This window comes from Amphibalanus amphitrite, unplaced genomic scaffold (assembly GCF_019059575.1).
Source record: "Amphibalanus amphitrite isolate SeventyFive unplaced genomic scaffold, NRLGWU_Aamphi_draft 000250F_arrow, whole genome shotgun sequence".
NCBI classification, from domain to species: Eukaryota; Metazoa; Arthropoda; class Thecostraca; order Balanomorpha; family Balanidae; genus Amphibalanus; species Amphibalanus amphitrite.
In genome coordinates this window covers 297,720-323,146 of record NW_024881745.1, presented here as the reverse complement: position 1 = coordinate 323,146, position 25,427 = coordinate 297,720, and the positions used below count along the sequence as shown (strand labels likewise).

At 49.5% G+C, this 25,427-nt stretch overlaps 1 protein-coding gene across 1 annotated transcript in view; it reads right to left on the bottom strand.

Annotated features, from left to right (window-relative positions):
* LOC122386416 (acid-sensing ion channel 1B-like) overlaps nt 1-25,427 on the bottom strand; it is a 54,519-nt gene that overhangs the window by 3,612 nt on the left and 25,480 nt on the right. The window contains exons 4-9 of the mRNA XM_043375593.1: nt 7,604-7,715; nt 5,009-5,099; nt 4,451-4,534; nt 3,762-3,874; nt 2,528-2,669; nt 139-341 (exon numbers count right to left, since the gene is read on the bottom strand). Coding sequence (XP_043231528.1) covers nt 139-341; nt 2,528-2,669; nt 3,762-3,874; nt 4,451-4,534; nt 5,009-5,099; nt 7,604-7,715 — 745 coding nt within the window. The remainder of the gene's footprint in view (nt 1-138; nt 342-2,527; nt 2,670-3,761; nt 3,875-4,450; nt 4,535-5,008; nt 5,100-7,603; nt 7,716-25,427) is intronic.

Below are 25,427 nucleotides of genomic sequence, written 5' to 3'. Positions count from 1 at the left end.
TTTGCTCTGGATGTAAAATAGGAAAATAATTTTCGATTTCGTTGATTGAGCTGAGTTGGTAAGCTTCATGATTATCGGGTTTTAGTTGGGCTAGCCTGGCTAACCATGATGTGTCCGGCGCGGTCACAGTCCATTTACCTGATAGAAGACCCTGAGCCGAGCCCTGGAGTCGACAATCTCCCCGGTCTCGGCAAACAGCAGGAACTCGAACTCGTGACATTTTCGCTCGCATGTGCAGTTGTCCTGGGCGTTCCATCCGCCACTGTGCAGCAGGCTCTGCTTGTGCCAGATGGCGCTGCGGTAGTGCTCGGTGGTATTGCAGATGGCGCTGCTGGGCAAACCTGTAAAACAGAATCAGGGCCCAGTTCATGTAGAAAAGCCAGTCGGCACACTGGCGGATCCAGGGGGGGGCCACGGGGGCCATGGCCCCCCCCAAAGGCCTAAAGTGGCCTGTTTGGCCCCCCCCAAAACGTCAGAAAAATTGCTAAGAAAATATACCTTGATGGAGGTTTTTAGCCACTTGGTGAAGTAAAGCTTTCCACAGCATAATATGGAAGCAATATGGTAGCAATGGGGGTCAGTCAAAAGTTGCGCGAGTGGAGTCGACCTTCAAAAAAAGACTGTTGTTGGCACGTGTTTATGGCGCGGTAGCTGGTAGTTGGCGGTGTTTCGCGTGGTGTGGCATCACTGGCGGATCCGGGGGGGGAGGGGGCACGGGAGCCTGAGGTGCCCCTGACAGGCACGTGGTGCCCTTGCTAGACCTGTGGTGCCCCTGGACCCTGGCAGGCCTGTGGTGCCTCTGGCGGGCCGAGGGTGCCCCTGCTAGGCTGCTGATGCCCCTGGGACCTGACAGGACTGTGGTGCCCCTGACAAGCCTAAAGTGCCCCCAACAGGCCCGTGATGCTCCCGACAGGCCCAAGGTGCCCCTGCGTGATGCCGTGATGCCTGCGAGGCCGGTGGTGCCCCTGCGAGGCCGGTGGGCCCCTGACAGGCCCATGGTGTCCCTGCGAGGCCGGTGGTGCCCCTGGGCCCTGACAGGACTGTGGTGCCCCTGCTAGGCCGCTGGTGCCCCTGGGCCCTGACAGGACTGTGGTGCCCCTGACAGACCCAAGGTGCCCCTGCAAGGCCGGTGGTGCCCCTGTAAGGCCTGTGGTACCCCTGATAGGCCTCTGGTGCCCCTGACAGGCCCATGGTGCCCCTGCGAGGCCGGCGGCGCCCCTGGCAGGTCTCTGGTGTCCCTGACAGACCTGGGGTGCCCCTGACAAGCCTGTGGGGCCCCTCACAGGCCCGTGGTGCCCTTGCTAGGCCTGTGGTGCCCCTGACGGGCTGGTGGTGCCCCTGCTAGGCCGGTGGTGCCCCTGACAGGCCTGTAGTGCCCCCGGGCACCAAGGGGGATCATGACCCATGTGGCCCCCCTTGGATCTGCCACTGATACATAATATATTGATTTGTAAAGGCGTTATGGCTTATGCAATATGCAATTGCAGGCACTTGGTATCCCTCACTTATCCCTCATTGGGGGCTCTGGCGGGCTCCTGAGGGCCCACGTCTATCTCCGGGAGCCCTAGACAGGCTCCTTTGGGTCCTTTCAGTCCACTATAGCATAAGAGGTCTCCATGCGAGTCCCATACATCTGAGGGCGTACCCTGACGTCTGAGGTACCCAACTGCAGCTCCAATGGTCTCTTACACTGGCGGATCCAGGGAGGGGGCATTTAGGGCCGTGCCCCCTTCCCAGAGGCCTAAAGTGGTCCGTTTGCCCCCTCCCCCAAGCGATAATGAAACATAGTTCAATCAGTGCGTGGCCCAGGAGCTGAGTTAGACAGGGGGTGTTTTACCACCTCCCGGCCCGCAAAGGGACCCAAGCACTGACTCGAAGCGCGTTTACTGGTCGACAAAAGCAATGGTAAGTGTTTACAAAGTAATATAAAGGCATGGGTCGGGTGGGCTACCATTTATATATTTTTATTTTTAGTAAAAAAAAAAATATTCATAGTGTCAGGGCTGTGACAAAAAATAAGTGGCCTAAATCCGATGAGAAAACAGAATTTTGGGGTACCCTAGGTTTGGCTCCTGCATAAGTTGGCCCCCCCCAAAACGCAAGCCTGGATCCGCCAGTGAGTCGGCAAGTGTCACTTTTCAAAAGTGCCACTTTTCAAAAGGACACTTTTGGTAACATTGGTGCCGGTGTGTAAGGGTGGCTATATGAACCCGTCTGTCGAGTCCCCCTTTCCGATAAGTGTCCCTTAGCAGCAAAGGGGCTCTATATGAACTGGGCTCAGAGCCTATCAGAGACCCGAGACTTTGACAGAGGCACACGTACACACATGGAGAGACAGACAGAAAGACACTAGACAGACAGACAGACAGACAGACAGACAGACAGACAGACAGACAATGTCAGTGACAGGTAACTTGCGAGGAAAGTGAGAGGGAACTCCCTCCCTCCCTCTACCTCCCTCCCTGCCTTCCTTCCTCCATCTCCCTCTCTCTCTCTCTCTCTCCCTCTCTCCCCCTCTCTCCCTCACCTGGAGTGTGGTTCATGAACGGCAGCAGACAGCCAGCCTCCCGATATAGTATCGTGTTGAAACAGTCGGCCTCGCAGCCTATGTGCGAGTACCCGTCGTCCTCGGAGCGACAAAAGTATTCCCGGCTCGGAATCGCCTTGAACTGTCGAAAAAAAAACAATGAATGGCACATTATACGCAATAGCATGGAGCAATGCGGTCTAAATTCCAGTAGGTTTCCATTAGAATAGCTGTACCGGTTATGAATTATTTCATGCAGAGAGGTCTCTTGTACCGAAATACGGAGATACGATTTACCCAATGTACAGAATGCCTACAGAATATGTGCAAAATATAAAGAATGCGATTTGCGAGGGCTGCTATTAGAACCAATCAAGCTATAGGTAGGCTATTACTTGAATGTGACTTGCACTGCGCTAATTCATTAGTCATGGGGCGGGGTTGAAGCACACTTGACGCGGGGCGGGCACTAAAGGTGTGTTTACACAGCTCCGTTATTGGTCAGCCGTTCGCTGTGTCGGTGCTGTTGGCTGTGCTATCGATCCCATCCCATGAAACTGAGCGTGGGACGGCTGTAAAGCGAGATCACACCGCGGGCAATACAGCGGTGACATTTGGGATGCCTGCTGGACATACGTCTGAGGTCAGCCATGGTGCGAAACGCGTGGCAGTATTCTACTAGCTTAGTCCCTAGGAATTTAATAGTTAAGTAGCAGCTGTGCACAGTGTGCAGGTATTCGAAACATTTTGATTTACGAGAAAATGAAAGTACAGCCCCTGCCTGACCTTATATAATAAAACCAATCTTTCTCGATGAATACGGGTGACCTCTTATCAGTCATAAATGAACCCTGACCTTCCAATTTTGACCTCTGGCGTCTTTGAACGCAAAGCGAATATTCCTGCTTCTGTGACCTCTGATTTCCTGTTTCACCTCCACCATCACCTGTGACATCTGACCTCATATATGACCTCTGACCTGTGTGACCTCCCACCTCCTGTTTGAACGATGGCTTCCAAATGACATTCGCTCCTCCTCTGTGACATGTAGAGGCCATTTGACCCCTAACCTCATGTGTGACCTCTTACTTGTGACCTGCGACCTTCCATGTGACCTCTGGCCTCATATGTAACCTCTTCTGTGACATCTGACCCTGTATTTGCCCTCTGACCCCTTTGAGCACAATGCCCAAGTCCCGTTGTGTGACCTCTGACCTCACGGTTGACCTCTGACCTCTTTGAGTACCATGCGCACGTCACGCCCGTGCCTCTGGATGATGGAGCTGCCGTGAGTGCGGACCATCAGGCGCGGGTCATCGCCGGGGTCGTGGATCAGCACACGAAAACCTGGCGAAGTGCAATGAGTTCATGGTCACAGGCTATCCGAGAAGGGTCATGGGTCATGTATCATGACTTCGGATTGTAGGTCATCGTTCAAAGCGGATCAAGGGGTCACGGAGACACAGGTCATGGATCAAGTGCCTTGGGCAAGAGTCAGGCGCAAGGTCATGGGTCAAGATACTCAGGTAATGTTCCACGTATCAAATCAATGGTCACAGGTCACAGGCCATGGGCCACATGCTTCAGGTCACAGGTCATGTGTCAAGGTCACTTGTCGCAGAAGGCCAGCATGGCTTTTGTTTGTGCTGACTGCTGGGTAGGAGGCGGGTTAGTAGGATGCCGCGGTTTACGGATGACTGGTTATCTTTTGAAGGGCATGCTTTGAGAAAGCACGAACAGAGCGCGCCTGGTTGCCGTCAACGACCACCACTCAGGGCAATGTGAGTTTTTACGTGCAATTTGATGTGATCCATCTCCGGAAATGAAACAGAGTACGTGTTTGCATTCACGTCGTTTTAAAATCAATGTTTATAAAGTAGGGAATAACAAAACTAAAAGAAGTTGTGACTTATGCTGACATACCTTCTTCATTTTTGAACTTCTTCTGTTTGTCATTGAGCACGAGATAAAGGTGGTTGAAATGACCGCTGGTTTTCACAGGCTCGTCTGAAAGATACAACTCACATAAATGTTGCATAAATATAGTTTAAAATACACAACTAACATATATATGGCATCAAAGGTTTGAAAGCCACAACTGATATAAATATCACATCAATTGTCTGAAAGCCACAACTGACATAAAATGACATCAGTGTTGAATGCGCGTCATAGACAAAGTCAGCAATGCCAAAATAGCATACGAAGTGCAAGTCGTTAGTCAATTTGTCGCCATGCCCTCTGGCACCGTCCTAGGGTGTCATTACATACAGTAATACCATGGTAATATGTACTTACAGGAACTGGTACAGCAAGACGGAACTGAGTCATTTCCTGCCGTCGTTGTCACGCGATCCCAGCTACATAGACAATATTAATTACAAAAACACTACCCGGCCGTGTGGTCAATGGACTGTGTCATTTATGTGCCTCATAATAGCTAACAAACTCATAGAAGCCATCCATCAGAGAGGGACTCACTGGTCTGAAAGGTCTGGCAGATGCCCATTTCGGTGACGATTTCGCTCCATTCGCCGGCCCGCTCGCAGGTGACGTTACGACCAAAATAACACTGGAAAAAGGTGCACTGGTTAGCACATATCACCGTTGGAATTCAATGCAGGTAAAAATAGCAAAAGGGGGTATAGTGGACTGAGGTGTTAGTCATGCTTTTACGCGATTTATATACTTAAGCAGTGATATGCGTTATTGATAAAGTAAAGTGTTGAAACTGGGAAATGGTGCCTTGTGCTTGCTTTACTGGTATATAATATCACTATTTTGCTCAAAATGCATCAATGTTTGCTGGTCTGAATTGACGCATTATTTCATTCATTTTATGATTACACTCTTTTCACCGTTAAGTTTGAGCCGCAAATTACATATCCATTTGGAATTCTTAGATTAATCTAGCTTGAATGAGATAGCCTATCTTCTGGATTATTTTGTCAAACGACCTCTAGGCGTGAGCTTTCAAACGTCATCATTGCTTATCGAATCCTGTCATTTCATTCAAATCCTGATGATCCAATGTAATACAGGGGTTTAGATGAAAACCGCAGACTTAGGGCTTGATTCCACTAATTTTTCTTTGCTATTATTTGCGATTTCAGTTACCTACATTATTCAAATTTATGATTGGCATCTTATGCATGTATTTCTGATATTATCTCAAACGTACCGGGACGGCTGGGACCACTTCTGCGCCTGCCATCTATCGGGCAGTGTTTGGAACTACAGCGGGCGCCGGCCGGCCGCGCCGCGCGGCGCCGTTACCGGGCTATGGAGGCGAATGAAGTGGTATAAAACCAGACGAATTTTACGCTTGTAAAGCAAAAAACGAAAAATGTACACTCACCACAGTGTTCAGCAAAGTACTGGGAACAATATGGATATAATTTAAAGCTAGTACGATGCGAACTGTTGGTTCCCTAGAGCAGTATTTACATACTTGTTGGAGATAGGACTTTAACCCTCGCCCGCACATGGGGGGGGGGGGGGGGGTGGTTGCCACCCCCCCCAGGCAGTCTTTCTGCTCTGCACTCAACATTTTTAGAGCTAGAAGGCTGATTTTTCGTATAGCTGCTCGTCTATCCTTTCTTGATGTCCACTGCAAATTTCAAGTTTCTGTGATTTTTGGTTTCGGAGATATGACCTTGTTTTTCAGGTCATGTCATGACCCAAATGGCCAATTCTCAACATCTTGCGTTTGCCATGGGCCTTGTGAGCTTTTGACACCCTGATTTCGGCCTTTTTTGCCAGTCTTACCTCCCACCTATCATGGAACATGTTGTTCGACGATGTACAGGGGTCAAGGTCAGGGTCAAGGTCAACCTAGGTCATCTAAGATAATTGCGTTTTAGGCAAGCTGAATTTACTTTTTGTGAAGTTTTTTGACTGCATTTTTGGTAAAAGCTTCTCAGATCATGATTTCATGTGATATGGACCCAAAAACAATCGGTGCACACATCAGTATACACACAGACACACACAGACATACAAACACATATAATTGACCTTGACCTAACTTGACCTGAAATGACCTCAGCAGCAAAATTCTGGTCGGATAGTGTGACAAAGAGGTTCTAGCTGGCTTGGCACCAGAAAACAGCATCGTCATCGGTATTTGATAAGCAGCGCACTTGATATCCAACGGTGACCCAAAACAGCAACATTTTTTAGTTTGACCTGACCTGGAAGGTCAATGACTGACCTGAGAAGGTAAAACTGGGTATCATTGGATTCGTCTCTTCCCAAAGAATCTTTTTGGTCTTTACTGCTAAGCTCTATCTCCAACAGGAACGAAATGGCGCGGGGGGGGGGGTGGCAACCACCCCCCCCCCCCCATGTGCGTTCTAGGATGGGAAAATGGCATGTGCGGGCGAGGGTTAACATTACGGGAGCTTCTAAACTGCGCTCGCAAAGTACTTGATTGTAAATATTTTCATTTAGAGGCAAAAATCTAAAAATGTACAGTCAGAGCGTTGTTCCCAATGCTTCTAGGTACACAATGAGCATAAATTTAGCTCGAAATGTCATCACACATTGGTTCCCAGTCCAGCTTAAAACGACACTTTGTGCCGCAGAGCCTATCTCTTCCAATGGATGGCGGCTGGGTGGCGGTTGTAGTGCTGGACAAGACAATTCTTGAGTGAAATGAAATCATTTGCTTTCAAAGAATAAATTTGAAGAACTTGTAATAATTGACAAAAGATCGTTAATTACAGTGTATAATTTCAAGTTCATGGCAAATGAAAATATTTTAAACAATGCTAGTGAACCCCAGTACCGCCGCGCGAGAAAGCAAGTACTCGACGCACGGTCTGCCCGCCACTTCTGAAAATGGTCGGCGGCCGGCCGGCCGCGACCCGACACGAGGAACCTGAAACCGGGAAAACGTCATAGCTACGTAAATGTCATAGATGACCGCATCTTTGTCTTCGAATTACGAAAATGAGTTGAAACGCAACTATACCAGGCCACATATATGATACATGTGCTTTAGCGTCTATGCTGTTTTGTCCGACTATCATGAGAATAATAAACAAATTATTTCATCCATCATCGGCACCTCACCTGTTGTATGAGCTCGGAGAAGTTGTGAGATGCCCTGCGCCAGACATCTGCGGTGTCCAGAAACTTCCCACCCTGCTCGGGGGGCAGTCGGCGACCAATGGCATCTGATACACTGCCGGCAGGTGGCAGACGAGTGTCAGATGTGACAGTTATGTGTCAGACGACTGTCACATGTGACAGACGAGTGCCAAATAGAACAGTGGTATGTGTCAGATGTGACAAAATTGTGTGTCAGATGTGACAGAGGACTGTTAGTCTGTTAGATGTGACAGCGGTATGTGTCAGATGTCTCGGTCGCGTGTCATATGTTATGGGAGTGTCAGAATTGACGGGTGAGAGTCAGGCGTGTCACAGGAGTGTCATAGGTGTCAGATGACTGTTAGATGTGAAGGGCGTGTGTCAGGTGGTTTCAAAATGTAACAGATTTTCGTTAAGTGGGGAAAAACAGCTGTAGCGGGAGGGGGCCGGGAAATACTGTGAGTGTGAGTCTCCACTACTGCAGTTAAAGTTCCAAATAAATTTTCTTCCTCTCGGATTCTTAACCCTCGCCGGCCGAGGGGGGGGGGGGGCGGGTGCCGCCCCCCCCCCCCATAGGGTTTTTTCGCGATAGCTCCGAACACGCTGGCGATAGAGAGCTGAAACTTGGCATACCTGACCTTTGATCCAAGCCGGATCTTTTGACACCAACCGAATTTTTGGGTCAGGTCAGATCACTGACCTATGACGTCATAAGTGAACCTCTGCACGGTCTTCAGATGTCGCAACTTCGCAACGCCCTCACTGCCAGAGGAGATGTCACAGGGAAATGAAACTTGCAGAATCTAGTATCCATTATGAGTCCCACAACTTGTATATCTCGGATTTTTCCTAAAGGTCATATGAGGTCAGGTCATTTTCGTGACCTCACCATTATAAGTCAATGGGGAAAAAATTCAAACTGCTATTCTGGCGCCGGGAACGATCTCCAACTATCTCAAGCACACAGAATCGTGATTTTATGCACTCCTTGCAAGGTTAGATGCGTCACTTTTGCAATGTTGACCTTGCGTGACATCATTTATGACGTCATCAAGGTCAAATTAGTTTTTCGTCAATAACTCTTGATCAAATTGAGCTAGCGAGTCGGGAAAGGCACCAATGGACTCAGGAAGGCCTGCCGAATCGAATGATATGCGACATGACCTCTTTCGACCAACTTCGTGACCTGGGGGTGCTGACCTGACCTTGACCTGAGGTCAACACCCCAAGTTGACCTGACCCGGACAAAAAGTATATCATTCGACGCGCCTGAGCGAGGCGAACACGATGCTGCCAAAATCAGCGCTCTGCGGCCGTTTTTTGCGAAGTTATTCACCAAAAACTGAACCGTACCCTGGGGCACTTGACCTGACCTCAGAGGTCACCGGTTGACCTAGGACCTTAAAATTGGGTACCAATCTCTGCGTCTCGTAACGGCGCACACGCTCGTTTTTTCCGCGACGCGCTAGCTCCACCAGGGGCGAAACGGCGAGGGGGGGTCGTACCCGCCCCTCCCCCCTCGGCCGGCGCGTATGTAGAATACCAATAGGTCCGGCGAGGGTTAAATCTTTTTTGACCATGGCTCTCAAATTGTTTTCCGTGGGGATTCGAAAGAGCATACCCGAAACGTAATGGCGGAAACAATTCAAAGCATACGCTGACACTGAAGCGTCCAAAAGATAAGGGCCGTGCCGACGTTTTCAATGTTGCAGGAGCTGTGCTCTAGGGATATGATAACTAGACATCTGAGTGGCACACGGAAGTGATATTCAGCTACATTGCAACTGAATATCAGGGTCTAGTGGCGATACCGTAGCAAACGGTACTTATCCGTTGTGCTCGGTTGGTTGAACGCTCTAACATACATACATAATGCTGTACATAAAATAATGTACATCGTTCCACTACGACACGGATTCGATTTGCACCGCTCAATTGTCTATCATGAGCTTACATGGGTCCATTTGCTGACGGGTCTTGTCAACTGCCTCTTCCGGATTTTTAGAGGCTTCCTAATGTCATCTCGACGCTGCGATGTATTATTTTTTGTTGGCTGACTGACGAATATTTGATAAATTGGTGTTGTTTACCACCCCTAAGATTATCGAAAACATGCCATGAATGAATATGCATGCAAAAAAGGTACGATGCAAATATAAATGGTTTCCAATGAGACTCGTGTATTTCAGCATTGCTTGACAGGCAACATGTACTTGAAAATGCTTTTGGCATGATATGACGGTGAACAACAGATATCAAATCATTTACTAAATCATGTTTCTATAAGAAGTTGCTCACATTTATTACACCCGCAGACCGTCTGGTTTGCTCTGGCCGTTGCTCTGTACCATTGCATGCGTATTGATACAACCCGACGTTGATCTGCATCATGGTGTCGCCCAAAGCCGGCTCCGTCGACACGAGCTGTCAGCACTTGACGCCTTTGTTAAGCGTGCAATTGTGCGCGAGAACGCAGGAACTAGGATCGATAACGGGAGGACTAGACGAAACAGTAATAATTTATCACGCAGGAAGTGGTGCAATGAAAGTAAATTGGCAGTACGAGTATGGATAATCAAAGTATGCCGCAGCTGGTGCTTTTAGGTAAACGCTCAGCTCTTACTTCTTCATTCGATCTATGGCATCACGTAATTAGGAATTCATTTAGGTAAGTACAGTCTCAATAAGGCTATCGTTTATTTTTATGCGCCATGCAGCCTAGAATAATAGTCACATTTCGTAGCATACACAAAATGACAGCATGTGAAAAAGTTAGCCATTGGAGTAGAGCGCAAGGATGACAAATTAATTCATCCAATGATCGTCATCGTCCCACAGCCAAACAGTGTAGCCGTTAGCATTTTCCCTGCACACGACCAGCTTCACAGCCTCTGGCCCATACACTGCCTCAGGCTATAGGAGTTTTTGATCGGGTCAGCGGCACGCCGCGGTGGCGCCGTCCGACCTCCTAGCCCAGCGCCGGTCTCGGCCGCCCAGCCGCGAGCAATCGGCCGCACCCTACTCGGTGACATATCCAGCTCGGGAGGCCACAGCGCATTGGCCGATCGCCGTGCGGGACCGCACCCTGGGCCACCGCACTCCTCCCTGGCGTCCTGGAAGAGCGCTGTGGGCACCGTAAACATGGCCTTGACAGGTCGCGACCTCAGTGTCAGCGGCGAGCGTCTGCCGGCCTGAGACTCTGCCGACCTCTCCAGTGACGGTGGCCGGCGCCGTGACTGCTCCTCTAGTGACGGGGACCGTCGCCGTCCCGGCCTCTCCAGTGACGGCCTCCGGGTCCGTGCCTGCTTCTCCGGTGACCGCCGCCGGCTCCGTCCCGGCTCCGCAGAGTCAGAGAGAGCGACACCGAGCTCCGTGGCTGACAGTGTCAGTTTGTGTCGGCAGTTGGGACAGGTGACACTCACCGAGCGCTCCTGCTCGTCCTGCCACGAGACGCTGCTGCGGCGGCGGCCGGCGCTTTGAGAACGGGTGCGCCGCGCACCCTTACCGAGCCGAGGCGATCGGGAGCGCGGGCGCCCCCGCTCCGACCCCGGCGAGCGCGACCGGGAGCGGCGGCGAGCTGCGGGCGAGTGGCGCGCGACAGCAGCACAGGCCGCACACTGGCTGCCGCCGCCGCTATCGGCGTACAGAGGCGTCGGGAACAGACGAGAGTTGATGTAGTACTCGTGCACACACTGATGCTGGCGGCCCGACTCTGGTCGGCGACTGTGATCCGCGCCACGGGCCGACGCGCCGCCGTGCGTGGTACTCCAGCTCGCATTTCTTGACCTGAGGGCAGTCCGTACCTCCTTTTTAAGCGCAGGCGCAGGTGCGGACCAATCAAGCACGTCGCCGACCCGGTGGCGGTCGCGGTGATGGTGAGCTGAGTTGGCTGCAGCGCTGGTGGGCGATGTCGCCGATCGCAGTGTTGACCTTGCCGGTCGGCGCGGCGATTGTGCCGGCTCCGAGGCGGCCGGGCGCTGTGACGATGGGTGCTGTGACGGTGGGCGCCCGGCGCCGCTTTTCCGCAGACGGGCCATATAGCGTGACTGTGGAATGTAGTCCATTTTAGCTGTCTCCGCGCGCTGCAGCGTCACACGGCGATCACTAGAAGCCGCCCGACGCGTCTGTGAAGACGACGAGCGAGCGCGCAGCGCGGTCGCCGGGCTCGGGCGCGGATAGGAAACACGCGGCAGGTGGCACGCCGTCTGCCAGACTGGCGGCGGGGAGCGGCGCGCGCCCGAGCCGCACCTGGCTCCAGCCACCGGCGCCGCGCGGTTCCGCGTCTCCACCCAGGTGGCGCTACCGATACGGCGAGTAGCCGAGACGGGCGCACCTCTGGCGACCGGACTCGGTGACCGGCAGCGAGACTGAGACCGAGAGCTCGACCGAGACCGGTGGCCGGAACAGCGCGGCGAGCCGAACAGAGCCGTGGAGTTGCCCGGGTGAGCTACGCCGGATCTCCGGGCCTCAGCCGGCGGCGGCGCGCGACTGCGCTCAACCAGGCTGGTGCGCGTCGAGGTAAAGTCGGGCGAGCTCAAGTGAGGCGGGCTCTGCCGCAAATGGTCTATGTGGTGCTTGACCTGGTCCAGACGGGCCTCGTGCGACGATGGGCGAGGCGACTGGGAACTGCGGCGCCGGTCTGGGGCGGCCGCTGTAGCCGGGCTGCAGTGGGTCCGCGCAGAGGCGGCCGAGGTGCGGCCGGACGTGCGGCCAGCAGAAGACGTCTGCCGAGCTCGGGACGAGACTGTCGAGGATTTGCTCCGACTGCGAGCGGGCGAGGATGTCGGAGAGCTACGCCGGCCGCCTGAACGGCTGCTCCCCGATGTTCCGGGCCGAGACTGGACTCGAGCGGCGCTGGCAGACGCCGGCAGCCGAGGCTTCCTTTGTTTCGCCATCGCTGCGGGAGCAGATGCACTCGATGCGGAATTTTTAGCTTCTCTTCTTTTTGGAAGACCAGAGGGAATCTGTCTTGAAGCATTGAATGGCCCTCTAGGTGAACGAGCATGTGAATGACTTATAGATTTTAACAAAGTGGATGCAGTTGGCTTGGCAAAGTTCCCAGTCGTAGATGATTTTGAGCTTGCTTTTGACCTTGCTTCTTGCTGTTGATATGCCTCGGAGTGTTTCGATTTTGAATATGAAAGCTTGTGTTGGCCAAGCGGAGATAGTTTAGCCTCTTTGGGCACAGGACTCTTGCAAGGACGAATGACGGCGGCGACCACCTGTGGCTGTCTGGCCATTATGTCTTCTGCTTGAGGTGCTCTTCAGCTTGACCAGGATTTGAGACTCAGAAATGGATACTTAGGACCTTAGGGATTTGGAAAGCAAGTGTCTTTAGTCGGATAATCCCAGTACACGCCTGAATGGGAAGCGCACAATAAACCTCAATGCCTTGCCCAGCACCTTTCACCCCTGCCTTTGACCTGACACTGGGCAGCTGAAAATCACCTTTTCTTGATTTTACTTTTTTCTATTGTTCGTCTCGTGCCGTATCTATTTGTGCACTTCACCCTGCAGTTGGTGGGTATATCACCTTCATTTGCGGAGGGGGGGGGGGGGTGTTTAAAGCCCGCAGCCGATAACTCGAGAACCAATAAGCGCAGCGAAACGCATGAGGCGGCAAACGAAAGAAAGCGACGCGACGCTTCAAATAAGTACTTTATATGTGCTATTCGAGTGTCAGAGCTATATACATACATAGGGTCATTCCATCAAAGGTCAGGGTTAACCCTAGAACGCCTAGGGGGGGGGGGGTGTATCAACCCCCCCCCTGAGGTTTTTTCGAAGTGCACGCTAAACGGCTTGTCGTAGCGGGCTGAAATTTTCAACACCCTCTGGGGCAACCTTTGCGCATCTTTTGCCGAAAAAAAATTGATCGGGTCATGTCAGGTCACGGAGTTATGACGTCATAAGAGGTACAGCCTCCGGCCGGATTTTCACAAACTGAGTGCCAACGCCCGAGGTTTCCTGCCGGTGGTACGGACATCGGTTGATGGATCGTAATGAAACTTCCCATGCATGTTGGGGCAAGTATTGGCTATCATATGGTATAAAAAATTTGACCGGGTCAGGTCAGGTCACGGAGCTATGACGTCACAAGAGGAACAGCGTCCGGTACTATTTTTGAAAAGCGCCCGAACCACTATTTTGCTAATTCTTGTCACCTCAATGGGAATATGCAGCAATATTAGCTTCTATAGGGAGCAAATGGACCTCCCAAATCCAAAAATACAATCAGATTTCAAAAATTTAAATTTTGATTTTTCGAATTTCTGCCGCCGACTGTGACCTTGCCGACTTCCAGCGCTCCCAACGCGCCATTTTTAGAGCTAGGGAAACGAAATACATACCAAACGATAGAAAATTGATCAAGGAACACGATAGTGAAGGTTTCAAGTCGATATCTCCCACCGTTTTGCCGAAATCGCCGCCGAAAGTTGAAAAAAGTCTATTTTTCCGAAAATTTGACCTTTGACCGGTCAAAAGTAGGTCAAATGTTGACCTAGGACCAAAAAATATACCACCAATCGCGAGATCTCGTTGAGAGCAATCCGTTGGTTTTTTCCGCTAAGCTCTACGACCTTCCGTTTCGAAACGCCAGGGGGGGGGGGTCGTAACAACCCCCCCCCCCTGGTCGTTCGTGTTATGAGAAATGGCCTGGTCGTGCGAGGGTTAAGGTCAGGTCAACCAGGTAAGAAGTAGAACATATCCCCGAAAATTTAAGTTGGCATTTGCTGCATATGACGCATGTGTTATGGGTGCCTTTAGGCCTAAGAAGATAGAATTAAGAAATACAGTAGAATTCGCTTAAAATAAATCCTCGGATAATACCTAAATCCAGCCGCTTATTGTGGCCATTTGAGCTGTTCACATATTTCTCGATAGAAGCACAACTGACTCCGGTTTATAAAGTCACCGCTTAATAATTCCAAAACGCCGTGTCACCAAGGTGGATTTATTAACCCGCGCCCTGCTGGGGGGGGGGGGTGTTTGAACACCCCCCTTGTGGTTTTTCGCGAATATCTCAAAAACGACGGCGCGGAGCGCCGCCGTTTTAGGTACACCTTATCATACATCAATTCTACACATGTTGTGAAAATTTCAGACCAAGGTCATTCAAGGTCAGGTCACCAGGTCACTTGAAGTGACCTCACCTCATAAAAAGTTTCAATGTCTGTCATAGCTACACCGAGTGACCGATCGCTTTGAAACTTTTAGCGATTGCTAAGAGCAATAGCATGTACAAAATGTATATCTCAGAATTTTGATATCGATCACCTAAGGTCAGGTCAGTTTTGCGATCTCCCTATTATAAGTCAAGGGGAGAAAATTGAAATGCGCCTCTTTTGGACGAAAGACATTATAAACACTCCCAAACACCGAATTACAAGTGGTTTAGGCACACTGAACATAAAAATGGTGTCCGTGACCCTTGTTTGTGCCCTGAGGTCATCTTAGGTCACGAATGGTATCTAACAGTTTTTCGCAAATAACTTTTGATAGAGGCATGCTAGAGCGAAGAAAACGCCTTATATGTGTTCAGCTCGACGATACGGATCGACTGATATGCAACATGACCCTTTCCGGTCAGGTCATGACCTTGACCTGAGGTCAAATTTTCAAGTTGACCTTTCAAGGTCAAGTTATAGTTCATTCGATGCGTCTTGACGAGAGGAACACGATGCCGGTGAAAGTAAGCTCGTACAAGGCTTGGGTCAAAAGTTATTGCAGAAAAACTGTTTCCGAAAAAAAAATCGGCTATTTTTGCAGTTTTTGCCCCCTGCAGGCAAAACCGTTGACGTTAGGTTAAATCTGAGAGAATTACCCAGAAAGGGCGTTAATAGGGCTATCGAATGCACTTTTCCGCGGCGCTGTAGCTCTATTTGTTCCCGAGTTATGCGTTGGCTTCTTGGAAATTTTCGACATTCGACCTGGAAATCGGCGAAATTTTGCCTTCAATGACCTCTGGTGACCTCACCTTTGACCTGACCAAAAAATTGACCGAAGTGATTTCGTCATTTAACCCGCGCCCAGATGGGGTCTGCCGAGCAACGCGGTCTGATGGGGGGGGGCCATTTTGGCCCCCCCCTCAGATCTCGAGAACCACGCAACATAGCGACAAGCGGTAAACGGTGTTGGATAGCCCCACGGGGGAACTACCTTGTGACCCAATTTCATTGACCTCGGTCAAACCGATGACGTCACAGGTCAGGTCAAAGGTCGAATTTTCACCGTTTACAGGCATTTCAAGAAATGCGTTGTAAAATCGTGTAAAATGCATTTCATTGAAAATCATCGATGGGGAAATGTTCTTCAAACACATATTTTGCTATTTGAGGTCACTGATACCAGGTCAGGTCACAGAGGTCAGGTCACTGGGGGGTCACAATTTGAAAGTGTCGTGTGATACATGTTTTATGGTCCATTTTACATGACAAATGCGATTATGTGGGTCAGACAGACTTTAGGGCCAGCTTAGGTCACGTTTTGGTCAAGGTCAGGTCAAGGTCAGGTCAAGGTCAGGTCAAATTAGGTCAAATTTCAAAATGGATATTTTTGCATAAAATGGGTATCGATTCGATGCAGCCCGTCACGGGGAGTTCAATTGTGGTCTCTGTTTTGCGCTACGAGGTCTAGAATCGCTAAAAATTGAGTTCAAAAATTTGACGTCATCAATTTTTAATAGTTTTTTCGCTATAACTTGGCCAAAAAAAGAGGTATCGATCTAAAATTTGGTATGTATATCGAAGAGCGCAGGGACTATCACATATATTCCGGTTTTTTTTCGAAATTCGAAAAATTTTTGGAATTTTTTTGAGTTTTTCTAAAAAAATCAATTTTTTTGATTTTTGGGGGTCAAAATCCAAAAATTTCGAAAATCCGAGATAGCAGTTTTGTAGCGCCGTCTTTTCTCTACACAACCACATAAAGAACTTTAAAATTGCTTGTTAACTGTAGAATTGGTGAGCGTTTCAAGATGTCATGTTTTTTGCTCATTTTTACTCGAACATGACCTCAGTTTGACCTCAATAACTCCTGACCTGAGGTGACCTGTGACTTGAAATTTTGTGTGAAGGTGTCAAATTGATGTCCGGTAAGGTACCCAAAATTTGGCGGCGCTGCGCGCCGCCGTTTTCTCGCTATTTAAGAAAAACCACAGGGGGGGGGCCAAAATGGCCCCCCCCCATCAGGGCGCGGGTTAACAGAGGTGAATAAAACTCAAAAGCTGTCACCTACGCGATGTCTAGCTGTCACGAATTTTTTACAAGTCATCTTGAAACAGTAGGTACCTTTTTTTTACGTTTTGCCATCACCTTTGAAGGCCAAATTTCGGTCTCTGGGCATTACAACGCGTCACCACATTTCAGTGACACAACAACAAAAAATCAACCACTTTCTTCCAACTTACCTAAAGGTCTGATCGACTTTCTAGCTCCTCCTGGCTCCTGGCTTCCAGATCCAGTTCAATCAGAACTCACGAAAGGATTGTCAGTTTTGTCACTGATTCACTTGCCTTTGCTTCAGTAGTCAGAACCAATTATCAACGCTCCTACAAAGTTTCTGGGACCGATGGTCATGGACCTCACCCCAGTTGTGGCCCAGATGTGACGTCCCCCGTCCCAGTCGTCCGGTCCTCCCCTACTCCAGCGGCGGCCAAGGCCGCGCCGGTCCCCGCCACCGCTCAACCGGCGACGAGCGGGGACGAGCTGTCGCGCTGTCGCCGTTTTTCCTGCGTTGTCTATGGCGATTCACAACGCACCGGCTGTCGCACCGGCGGGATTTTTCAGCCCCAGCTGTCTACAAAGAGATGACGCTGTTAAATTTTTGTGTCGTGGTCCATAGTGGCTCTCTATGGGAAGACAGCTCTGATTTTAGCGGAAACGGCCTAGTTATCAATTTTAGGTGCATTAACCCTCGCGGGCCCGGGGGGGGCGTTTTTCGCCCCCCCCCCCCCCAGGCGAATATTTGCGATAGCTCCCGAACGCTTAGGGATAGGAGAGCGAAACTTTCAGTACCTTTTCTCCCATCAATTTGACATCTTCTGAAGTAAAAAATTTGGACCTAGCCCCCTTGATGACGTCACAAGATCCATTTTTCTAGCCCCTGCACGGCAAACTTCGGCGTCACAGACGCAAACTTCAAATAGCTGCTAAAAATAGAGTGTTAGAGATAAAGACAAATTACGAGCACGGTTGTGTAGCGTTTGACCTAGAGAAAAATAGAAAAAATAGTTTTGGTGACCTGAGATCAGAGGTCAGGTCAACGACCCCGAAATGTGGTTTTAGTTTTTCGTAAATAATTTCGACAAAAATGGTCCTAGAGCTACGGCAGTGGTACCACCGCATTCGCCTTGTCAAGCCGCGTCGAATGATATATATTTTGTTCGGAAAAGGTCAAGTTTTATGTTGACCTCATGTGACCTCGAATGACCTCTGGTTGACCTTGACACATGGAAGGTCGTTTATGATGGATTTGTACCCGCTGATCACGAATCTGGCATCTATTTTCCTCTAAGCCTTCATTTAGAGCTTCCGGATGGCAAAATTGCCTTATTTATTATTATTAACTTGAATTAGTGAAATAGCCTCTAGCAGGGATACTCTTCTATTACCTTGACCTTTGAGCAGCCTTGTATCGTAAGATGAACCACAAATAGGGAACTGATAAGCCTCAAAACATTTCAAAACATCTTGGAAGCTAGCACGCAAGATGTGCGAAAAAGTGCCAAGTTTGAGGTCAATTTTGAGCGTGACATTGACCTTGACCTTTAAATTTGAGAACATTTTCGGAATCCTCAGATTCTCTTCTTTCGTTTGACACCCAATTTTGCCGGTTTGGTGCAGCCTGCCGTCCTCTAGAAGGCTTACTTTGAGACCACTACACATGTGCCGGTTTTTGCCTTTGACCTTGACCTCTGACCTTGAAAATTGACCTGAGGTCAAAAAAAATTTAGGTGCTTTAGAATCGTCTCGTAAGGACCTTTCGTTTGGTATCGCTTTTGTTTCCGTAGCTCCCTTATTTTTTTTTTCATGCACTAACTAATCTACAAAATAGTCCGCCGCCCATGAACAGACGACCAGGAGTGTCCACCCACGGTCCCGCACGACCACAGAACCATACGTTAACAGCAAAAACAAAAATATGCAAGTCGTGACACTCCCTGCTAAGAAAAGGAAAATAACAAAAAAAGAAGCGAAAAAACCTGTGCAGCCAAATACAGATGCAAGTAGTGTTATGAGTCATGCATACAAGGGGCGGAAAGAAATCAAAGCTAAAAATAGCTTTGACTAGACACTACGTTTTTTTTGTTTTTTTTTTCTTCAGTACCTATACATTCATACCTTGGTTAGTTACACATTCGTACAGGGAGTTGGAACAATCACACAAGGACATGGGTATAAGCCGGTAGCATGCAGATCAAAAGGTCGGTGTCGGTTCCTGGTCAGGTTTCAGCATGGTCAAGTGCCCACCGAAATAGGCCACCCAGCTAAGCAAGCTTGTTGCTGGGCGAGCCTAACTCGGCAGGCGGGGTAGATGAGGGGCGAGTTATTCTAATATTGCTTTCTCTATCGGAGATAGAGACCACTACGGTATCTAAAACTTCTAGGACTTCCTCTTGCGGCAGGCGCAAAAAAAAAAATCCACAAACGCACATACACAACATAAACGGCACATGACACATTGATACAATACAAAGAAAGTGATACACATATAACCAAAACGGCAAACGACACTACCATAGGTACAAAAATAATCAGTGGGTATTACCAAAATATTCCATTTTGGTATGACTGTAAAAACGGAACACTGAAATGTACCACCTCTCTCTCTCCTCAACTGATTTAACAAGACACTACTGAGAAAAAAAAACAGGACAGAAAAAATAGAAATAGTAGAAATGGAACGCAGACTAGCCCCACGTCCCCGGCGGCAGGCGCCGAGGGCCGGCTATCCGACCCCGACGGACCTATGCGGCAAACACAGCACCTCGACGCCCGCCGCGCAAGGTCGCAGGGCCATGAGGGCCTTCCTACCAGGATATCAGTAAGAATCTAAGGTAAGGTTAGGTGCATATGAATATCAGTACGAGTCTAAAAGAGAACCTCTTATTATATTTTTTAGCTGTCTTTTGGATGCCGGAATTGTCTGTATGTTCGGAAACATAGGACTGATTATTTGGTTCCAGAGCCTGGGACCAGCCCATCGTATCGTGTGTGTACGGTATAGTTTTTCAGTGAACATTTCATTGAAATGATGAGCTGAGCGCGTGACTCGGTCTGGTTCAGCTAAGGTAAAAAAGTTATCTAGGGATGTGGGCAAAGTTGCGGAAAGTTGCGGAATTAGCGGAATTAGACAGGGGGGGGCGAAAAACGCCCCCCCCCTGGCTGCGGTGGTTGGGATTACCCCCCGGGCCCGGCTGGGTTAACTAAGATGCTCGAATCTGTCTCCTTATTCCTATGGCTGTCACCTACGCACGCAGGCGAGTAGCCGTTTTTTCACCTCTGCGTCATTATTTTTTACGCTCTTTCGAACGCCGCCTTCCGCGTATCGCTACGTGGCCCAGGAGCCGAGTTACAAGGGGGGGGTGTTTGAACACCCCCCCCCCCCCAGCAGGGCGTGAAAATCCAGGACCCCCAGCCGGGCGCGGGTTGAGCAGATTATAATATAAGTACCTACATACATCCTGTCGTGAAGTAGTCACGAAAAATTGCCAAGATTCAGTTTAGGAGTTTGGAAAACGTGGGACGGTAATACACATCAAAGATATAGCCAGTTGATTGAACTTCGTGGTATCGACAGTATAATGTCGTTCATCGTATATGTAGATGCGTCTGTTCTGTGATTTTACATGATTTTTTTTAAACATATGACATTTTGGTTGAAACCTCCGAAACCATGACGTCACTAGAACTTTGATATCTAAGAATTATAAGATCAATCTTTTTAACTTAAGCAAAATAAACTTCAATCGATTTGCCACAGGTAGCCAAAATTTGGCGCGCCTGCGGTGCGCCGTTTTCTAGCTATAACGTGGCGTATACCCCCTTCCTCCCCAGCAACTCGCGGGTCAAAGCGATCCATCAGTCTTAAAAAAACGAATTTGCCTGGATTGGAATCGTGAAACACTATGAGTGGCAAAACCTAGGGAAGGGATCCGGTTATACATTCAGCGGCATATTGGCAAGATTTATCGAGGAGGAATATAACAAACGAGTTACCTATGCTTACATACTCGTACATGTGGCAACGCGACAATAGCATATTGGTGTGTGTAGAGCGTAATCGCTTTGACTGTCTTTTACTGTATTTTAGCTGCTTCCGACGGCCAAATAGACGTGGCTTGTTACTCATAGCAAGAGTCGAGCAGTCGGCTCGGCCACGGCACACATACGCCGTCTGTTCAGAGTGAGCGGCAAATATTGGCAGCGCAAGCAGTGACCGACCAACCAGACATCATTGGCCGGCGGTTGGCCAAAGGGACAATTCAGGTGAGTGGATTGACCAGAAATTAGCCGGGGTGGCAAAACGTGCTGTGTTGAAAGGGTGCTTAATTTCAACACGTGCATTGTGAATGCAGCGTAACTTGTTACTTTTCTTTTCAAGACATTTTGGAAACACTGTCAATATACGGGGCAGGGTTTCCATCGTTTATTGTGTTACGGGCTCTCTCACGCCCTATGCTTGTGTTTCTTACACCTACCTATCGGCCTTATATTGTAATTCGGGAATCCTCGCCTGCTATCGGCGTCTCCAATGTTTCTCCAATGTTTCCGCCTTACGAAAACGCGGAAGGCCACCGAACGCCGGCGGCGCACAGTGGTCGAAGGTCATCGGAGCACTGATCGCCGTCCTGGCTCATCTCACAGCCTCACCATGACAGTGCGGCGGACTCGCGGACACCACGCGCCACGCGCACATCTCCGAGTGCTGGTGAGTGGTGCTGGTGAGTGGTGCTGGTGGCAGGTGGTGCGGTGATTAACAGCTGGTGATTTATCAAAGCGGTGACACTGGATGCACTTGATTAAAAAATAAAAATAAACACGGTAAAAAGCTGTTGAATAATCAATTCATCTTTTTTATCCACCAGCTGGTTTTTGTGAATTGATTAAAAATTGAAAGCATTGGAAGTTGCATTTTTTTTACACATGTTTGTGCTTGTTTAACCTTTATTCTGTAATTTTGAAGATACGGCATGTGTGTGGGCAACTAGCTTAATTTTTTTAGTTACTTACTTTTTAGCCTCAGTATCGCACACATTAAACATTTTATAGTATCGTGTAAAATCCGCAATACATACCCACGTGTGTGAATGTGTTTGAACGATGAATGTATTATGACTATTCTTGTTTCACTTCTGAATCTATACATATGTAGGCACAGAAATTGTGATAACACATTTTATCTGAAAACGCTACCAATCAAATAGGCATCTCAAAACTCAACGAAGCATTTTTGTGGTAAAATTACGACGTCATATTCCTTGCAGGGAAAAGGAACTTTTTCTACGAACAGCGCAAAAATGGCCGAAAACCAAAGGCAGTCCCAGCTTCCTACTGATGAGACGCAACTGAAGACGGCACAACGCGACACAACTAAGTTGAAGACTACTGAAAATGAAACTATCCAACCAGAAGCCAACTCTACACAGGCGAATGGCTCTAAGACCAGTGACCTGCGGAATCTCCATCCGACGGCAGACCACCCTGCGGCCGGGCCAGCGCAGCCCTCTACCGAAGGTACCGACAAAGATGATGACGACCCGGAGATCGCACGAATGCTCGCCGCGCTGAAGTCGATCGTCATCCCCGACGACTGGCTGCCGCTGCCGGTGGACCCCAACACGACCAACCCGGTGACGCGGGCGTACCGGTACCGTGGCATGGTGCTGCTCAATGTCCACCTGCTGTGCGGCTCGCTGCAGCACTGGGCACAGTTCCGCGGCCGGCCTAGCGACGTGATCGTGGCCAGCTTCCCCAAGTCGGGCACCACGTGGCTGCAGGAGATCGTGTGGCGCGTGGTGCACCGCGAGACGGGTGCCCAGAGCGGCGGCGGGCGCACCCTCGAGTACCGCTTCCCACTGCTCGACCTGCCGGCCTCGGCCCGCATGGCGATGACTCCCCTGCACGAGATGGAGTCACCGTGGCTCATCAAAACCCACCTCATGTACCACCTGCTGCCGGAGAGCGTGCACACGAGCGGCGCCAAGGTGCTGTACGTCTCGCGCGACCCGCGCGACGTCTGCGTCTCCTACTACCACTTCCAGAGGATGGTGGACTACGAGCGATACCGAGGAACGTTCGCCGAGTTCCGCGACAAGTTCGTTCGCGGAGAGGTGATGAACGGCCCCTACCGGGAACACGTTAGGGGCTACCGCGAGCAGGCCGACCACGTACTGTGCCTGACCTACGAGGAACTGCACAGGGATCGCGTGGGGGCAGTCCGCAGAGTGGCGGAGTTCCTCGACAAGCCCCTGACCCAAGAGGAGGCAGAGGCCATTGCCAGACACACCGACTTCGAGAACATGAAGAAGAACCCCGGCTGCAACTTCAAACACTGGGAGCAGACACGGATGGTTAAGACGACCGACGAGGGTACCTTCATGCGGAAGGGTCAAGTGGGCGACTGGAGAAACTACTTCACTGAAGAGGAGAACGACGCCTTCATGAAATGGGTCAACGAGCCCATCCAGTGAGCTAGCAATGGACGCCAACTATCATGCGCGCATAGTTCAAGCTGTAACAAAGGATGCTATTTCACATCCACCACTGCTGATTGTTCGGTTACGGAGTGTATTGGCCGGCAATGACACACCACCTCTCGCGAGCTCAGAAGAACGACTGACTCTAGATACCGTGTCACCACCAGTGGCGCTAGTATCGTCCGCCACGCGGCACGCATGCGCGGTGACCAGAACATAACACTGATGTAAGATTTTAGAATGTTAGTATCTTTGTGCATTTTTCATGTCTGCTTTAACCCTCGCCGGCACAGGCCATTTTGCGTCCTTCGACGGCACAAGGAGGGGGGGGGGGAGGTGGTACGACACCCCTCACGTTTGGCTCCCGATCGAGCTAGAGCTTCGCGGAAAACGATCGTGTTGTCTGTCACGGGTGGAAGCCAATGATACCAAATTTTAAGGTCCTAGGTCATCGGTTGACCTTCCAGGTCAGGTCAACGACCCAAAAGTCGGGAAAATCGGAATCTGTTAGAGCGTCGTTAAGTGTGGCTGCTATGTTTTTCGGGGTGCTGATCACAAATATCGTGTTAGTTCTGATCACATATGATTTCTGTAAGCATTAAAACCAGGTCGGGTCAGGTCAGGTCGGGTCAACCAGTAGGGGTCGTGACGGGTATTCGTGGTACGTGTCAACCGCCTCTGACAGCTTCCTAACATGTTACGAAGGCACCAAAACTACTTTGTAAATGTTCAAATGGGTGCTAAATTCGAATTCAGCTAATAAAAATATCGTAGAAACATGTAAAACTCGTAAACGTGAGCCAAGGTCACCAAAAGTCAGCGACCTGATCTGACCTTTAGTTGACCTTGACATCCACCCTAATGCATGGCAGCAACATCAAATCACATGTTTGAACGTTTGAAACCACGAAAAGCTTGCAAACGCGCGGCTAATGCGAGCCGACATACGCCGAATCGCGATTCTGGCCAAACATGGTCTCCGAAAGTAGGTTACAGGTCAAAGGTCATTTGGGTCAGGGTCATGAAATTTTCAGGGTAGGTGTGAAATTGTTCAATACGAGGGTACTTAAAGTTTCGTTGCGATTTGCCGCTTTTTACGCGAGGTATTTGCTAAAAACTTTAGGGGGATTTTGCATTAACCCCCCTGTGCCAGTGAGGGTTAAAACTGAGCGTGAAATAGGTTCAGAATTTGAATGTGATCATACACAGACTTCTCTATTTATTGAGAAATATGTGGATCATATAATGCAATAGGTCATGAAGGGACTGGTTCTAATTTCTTTTATTTCCTTCGGGAGCCGCATAATGTCATCAAATGCCCCTGCATGTCAATAGTGTATACGCTACATCTCTCAATCATGAACTGGAACAGGTAGATGAAATGCTGTTTTCGTCTGTATATTGCATTTTTATCCTTCAGCAGGACAGGGGTTTTTCTTTAGTGCACGTTGGGTGTGGTAGCTCTCAGACGGGCTCCCGTGCAGACGTTCATGATCCTCACCCCAATCCTCACCACAACTCTCAAATTAATCGGTTTTCTTACGTAAAATGCTTGGGGTTTATGATATTCACCAGTTGTAGATAAGCATAAGTTAGGCATTTGGCGGAGAGCGAATGTCGAAAGTATAACCCCTCCGAAAGTATAACCCTTCCGACTTTTTGGCCGTAATGCGTTAAAGTCTCGACCACCACCTCCCCCAGCTGGAGGGATCCAAATATGCAACCATCCAACTTTCTCGCGATAAGAACTTTATCATGAAACCGGGGATGAAAGATAGTAGTGAACTTGACGTGTTCTCTAATTCATGCACTGGCAAAGGTTTAACTATATCGAGTCTTAGAGGAGACACGATCAGTGGTTATCCTCCGCGCCAATAGAGTGCAAATCATTGAGATTATTACATACTGTAAATAATCTATGGTGATGCTGCACACAGAGACAAAGGTAAGTGCGGAAACATGCTGCATTGAACGTAAGCTCCCTGATTTTCGACAGGGAAGGGTGGGCGAGGGTGCTAGTATAGTTTTTGAGCCCGGCCCGTCAACGTTAGGAAGAAAATCTACGACAAAAGTCATTCCATAGATGTTTTGCCGCAGGCAAGACGT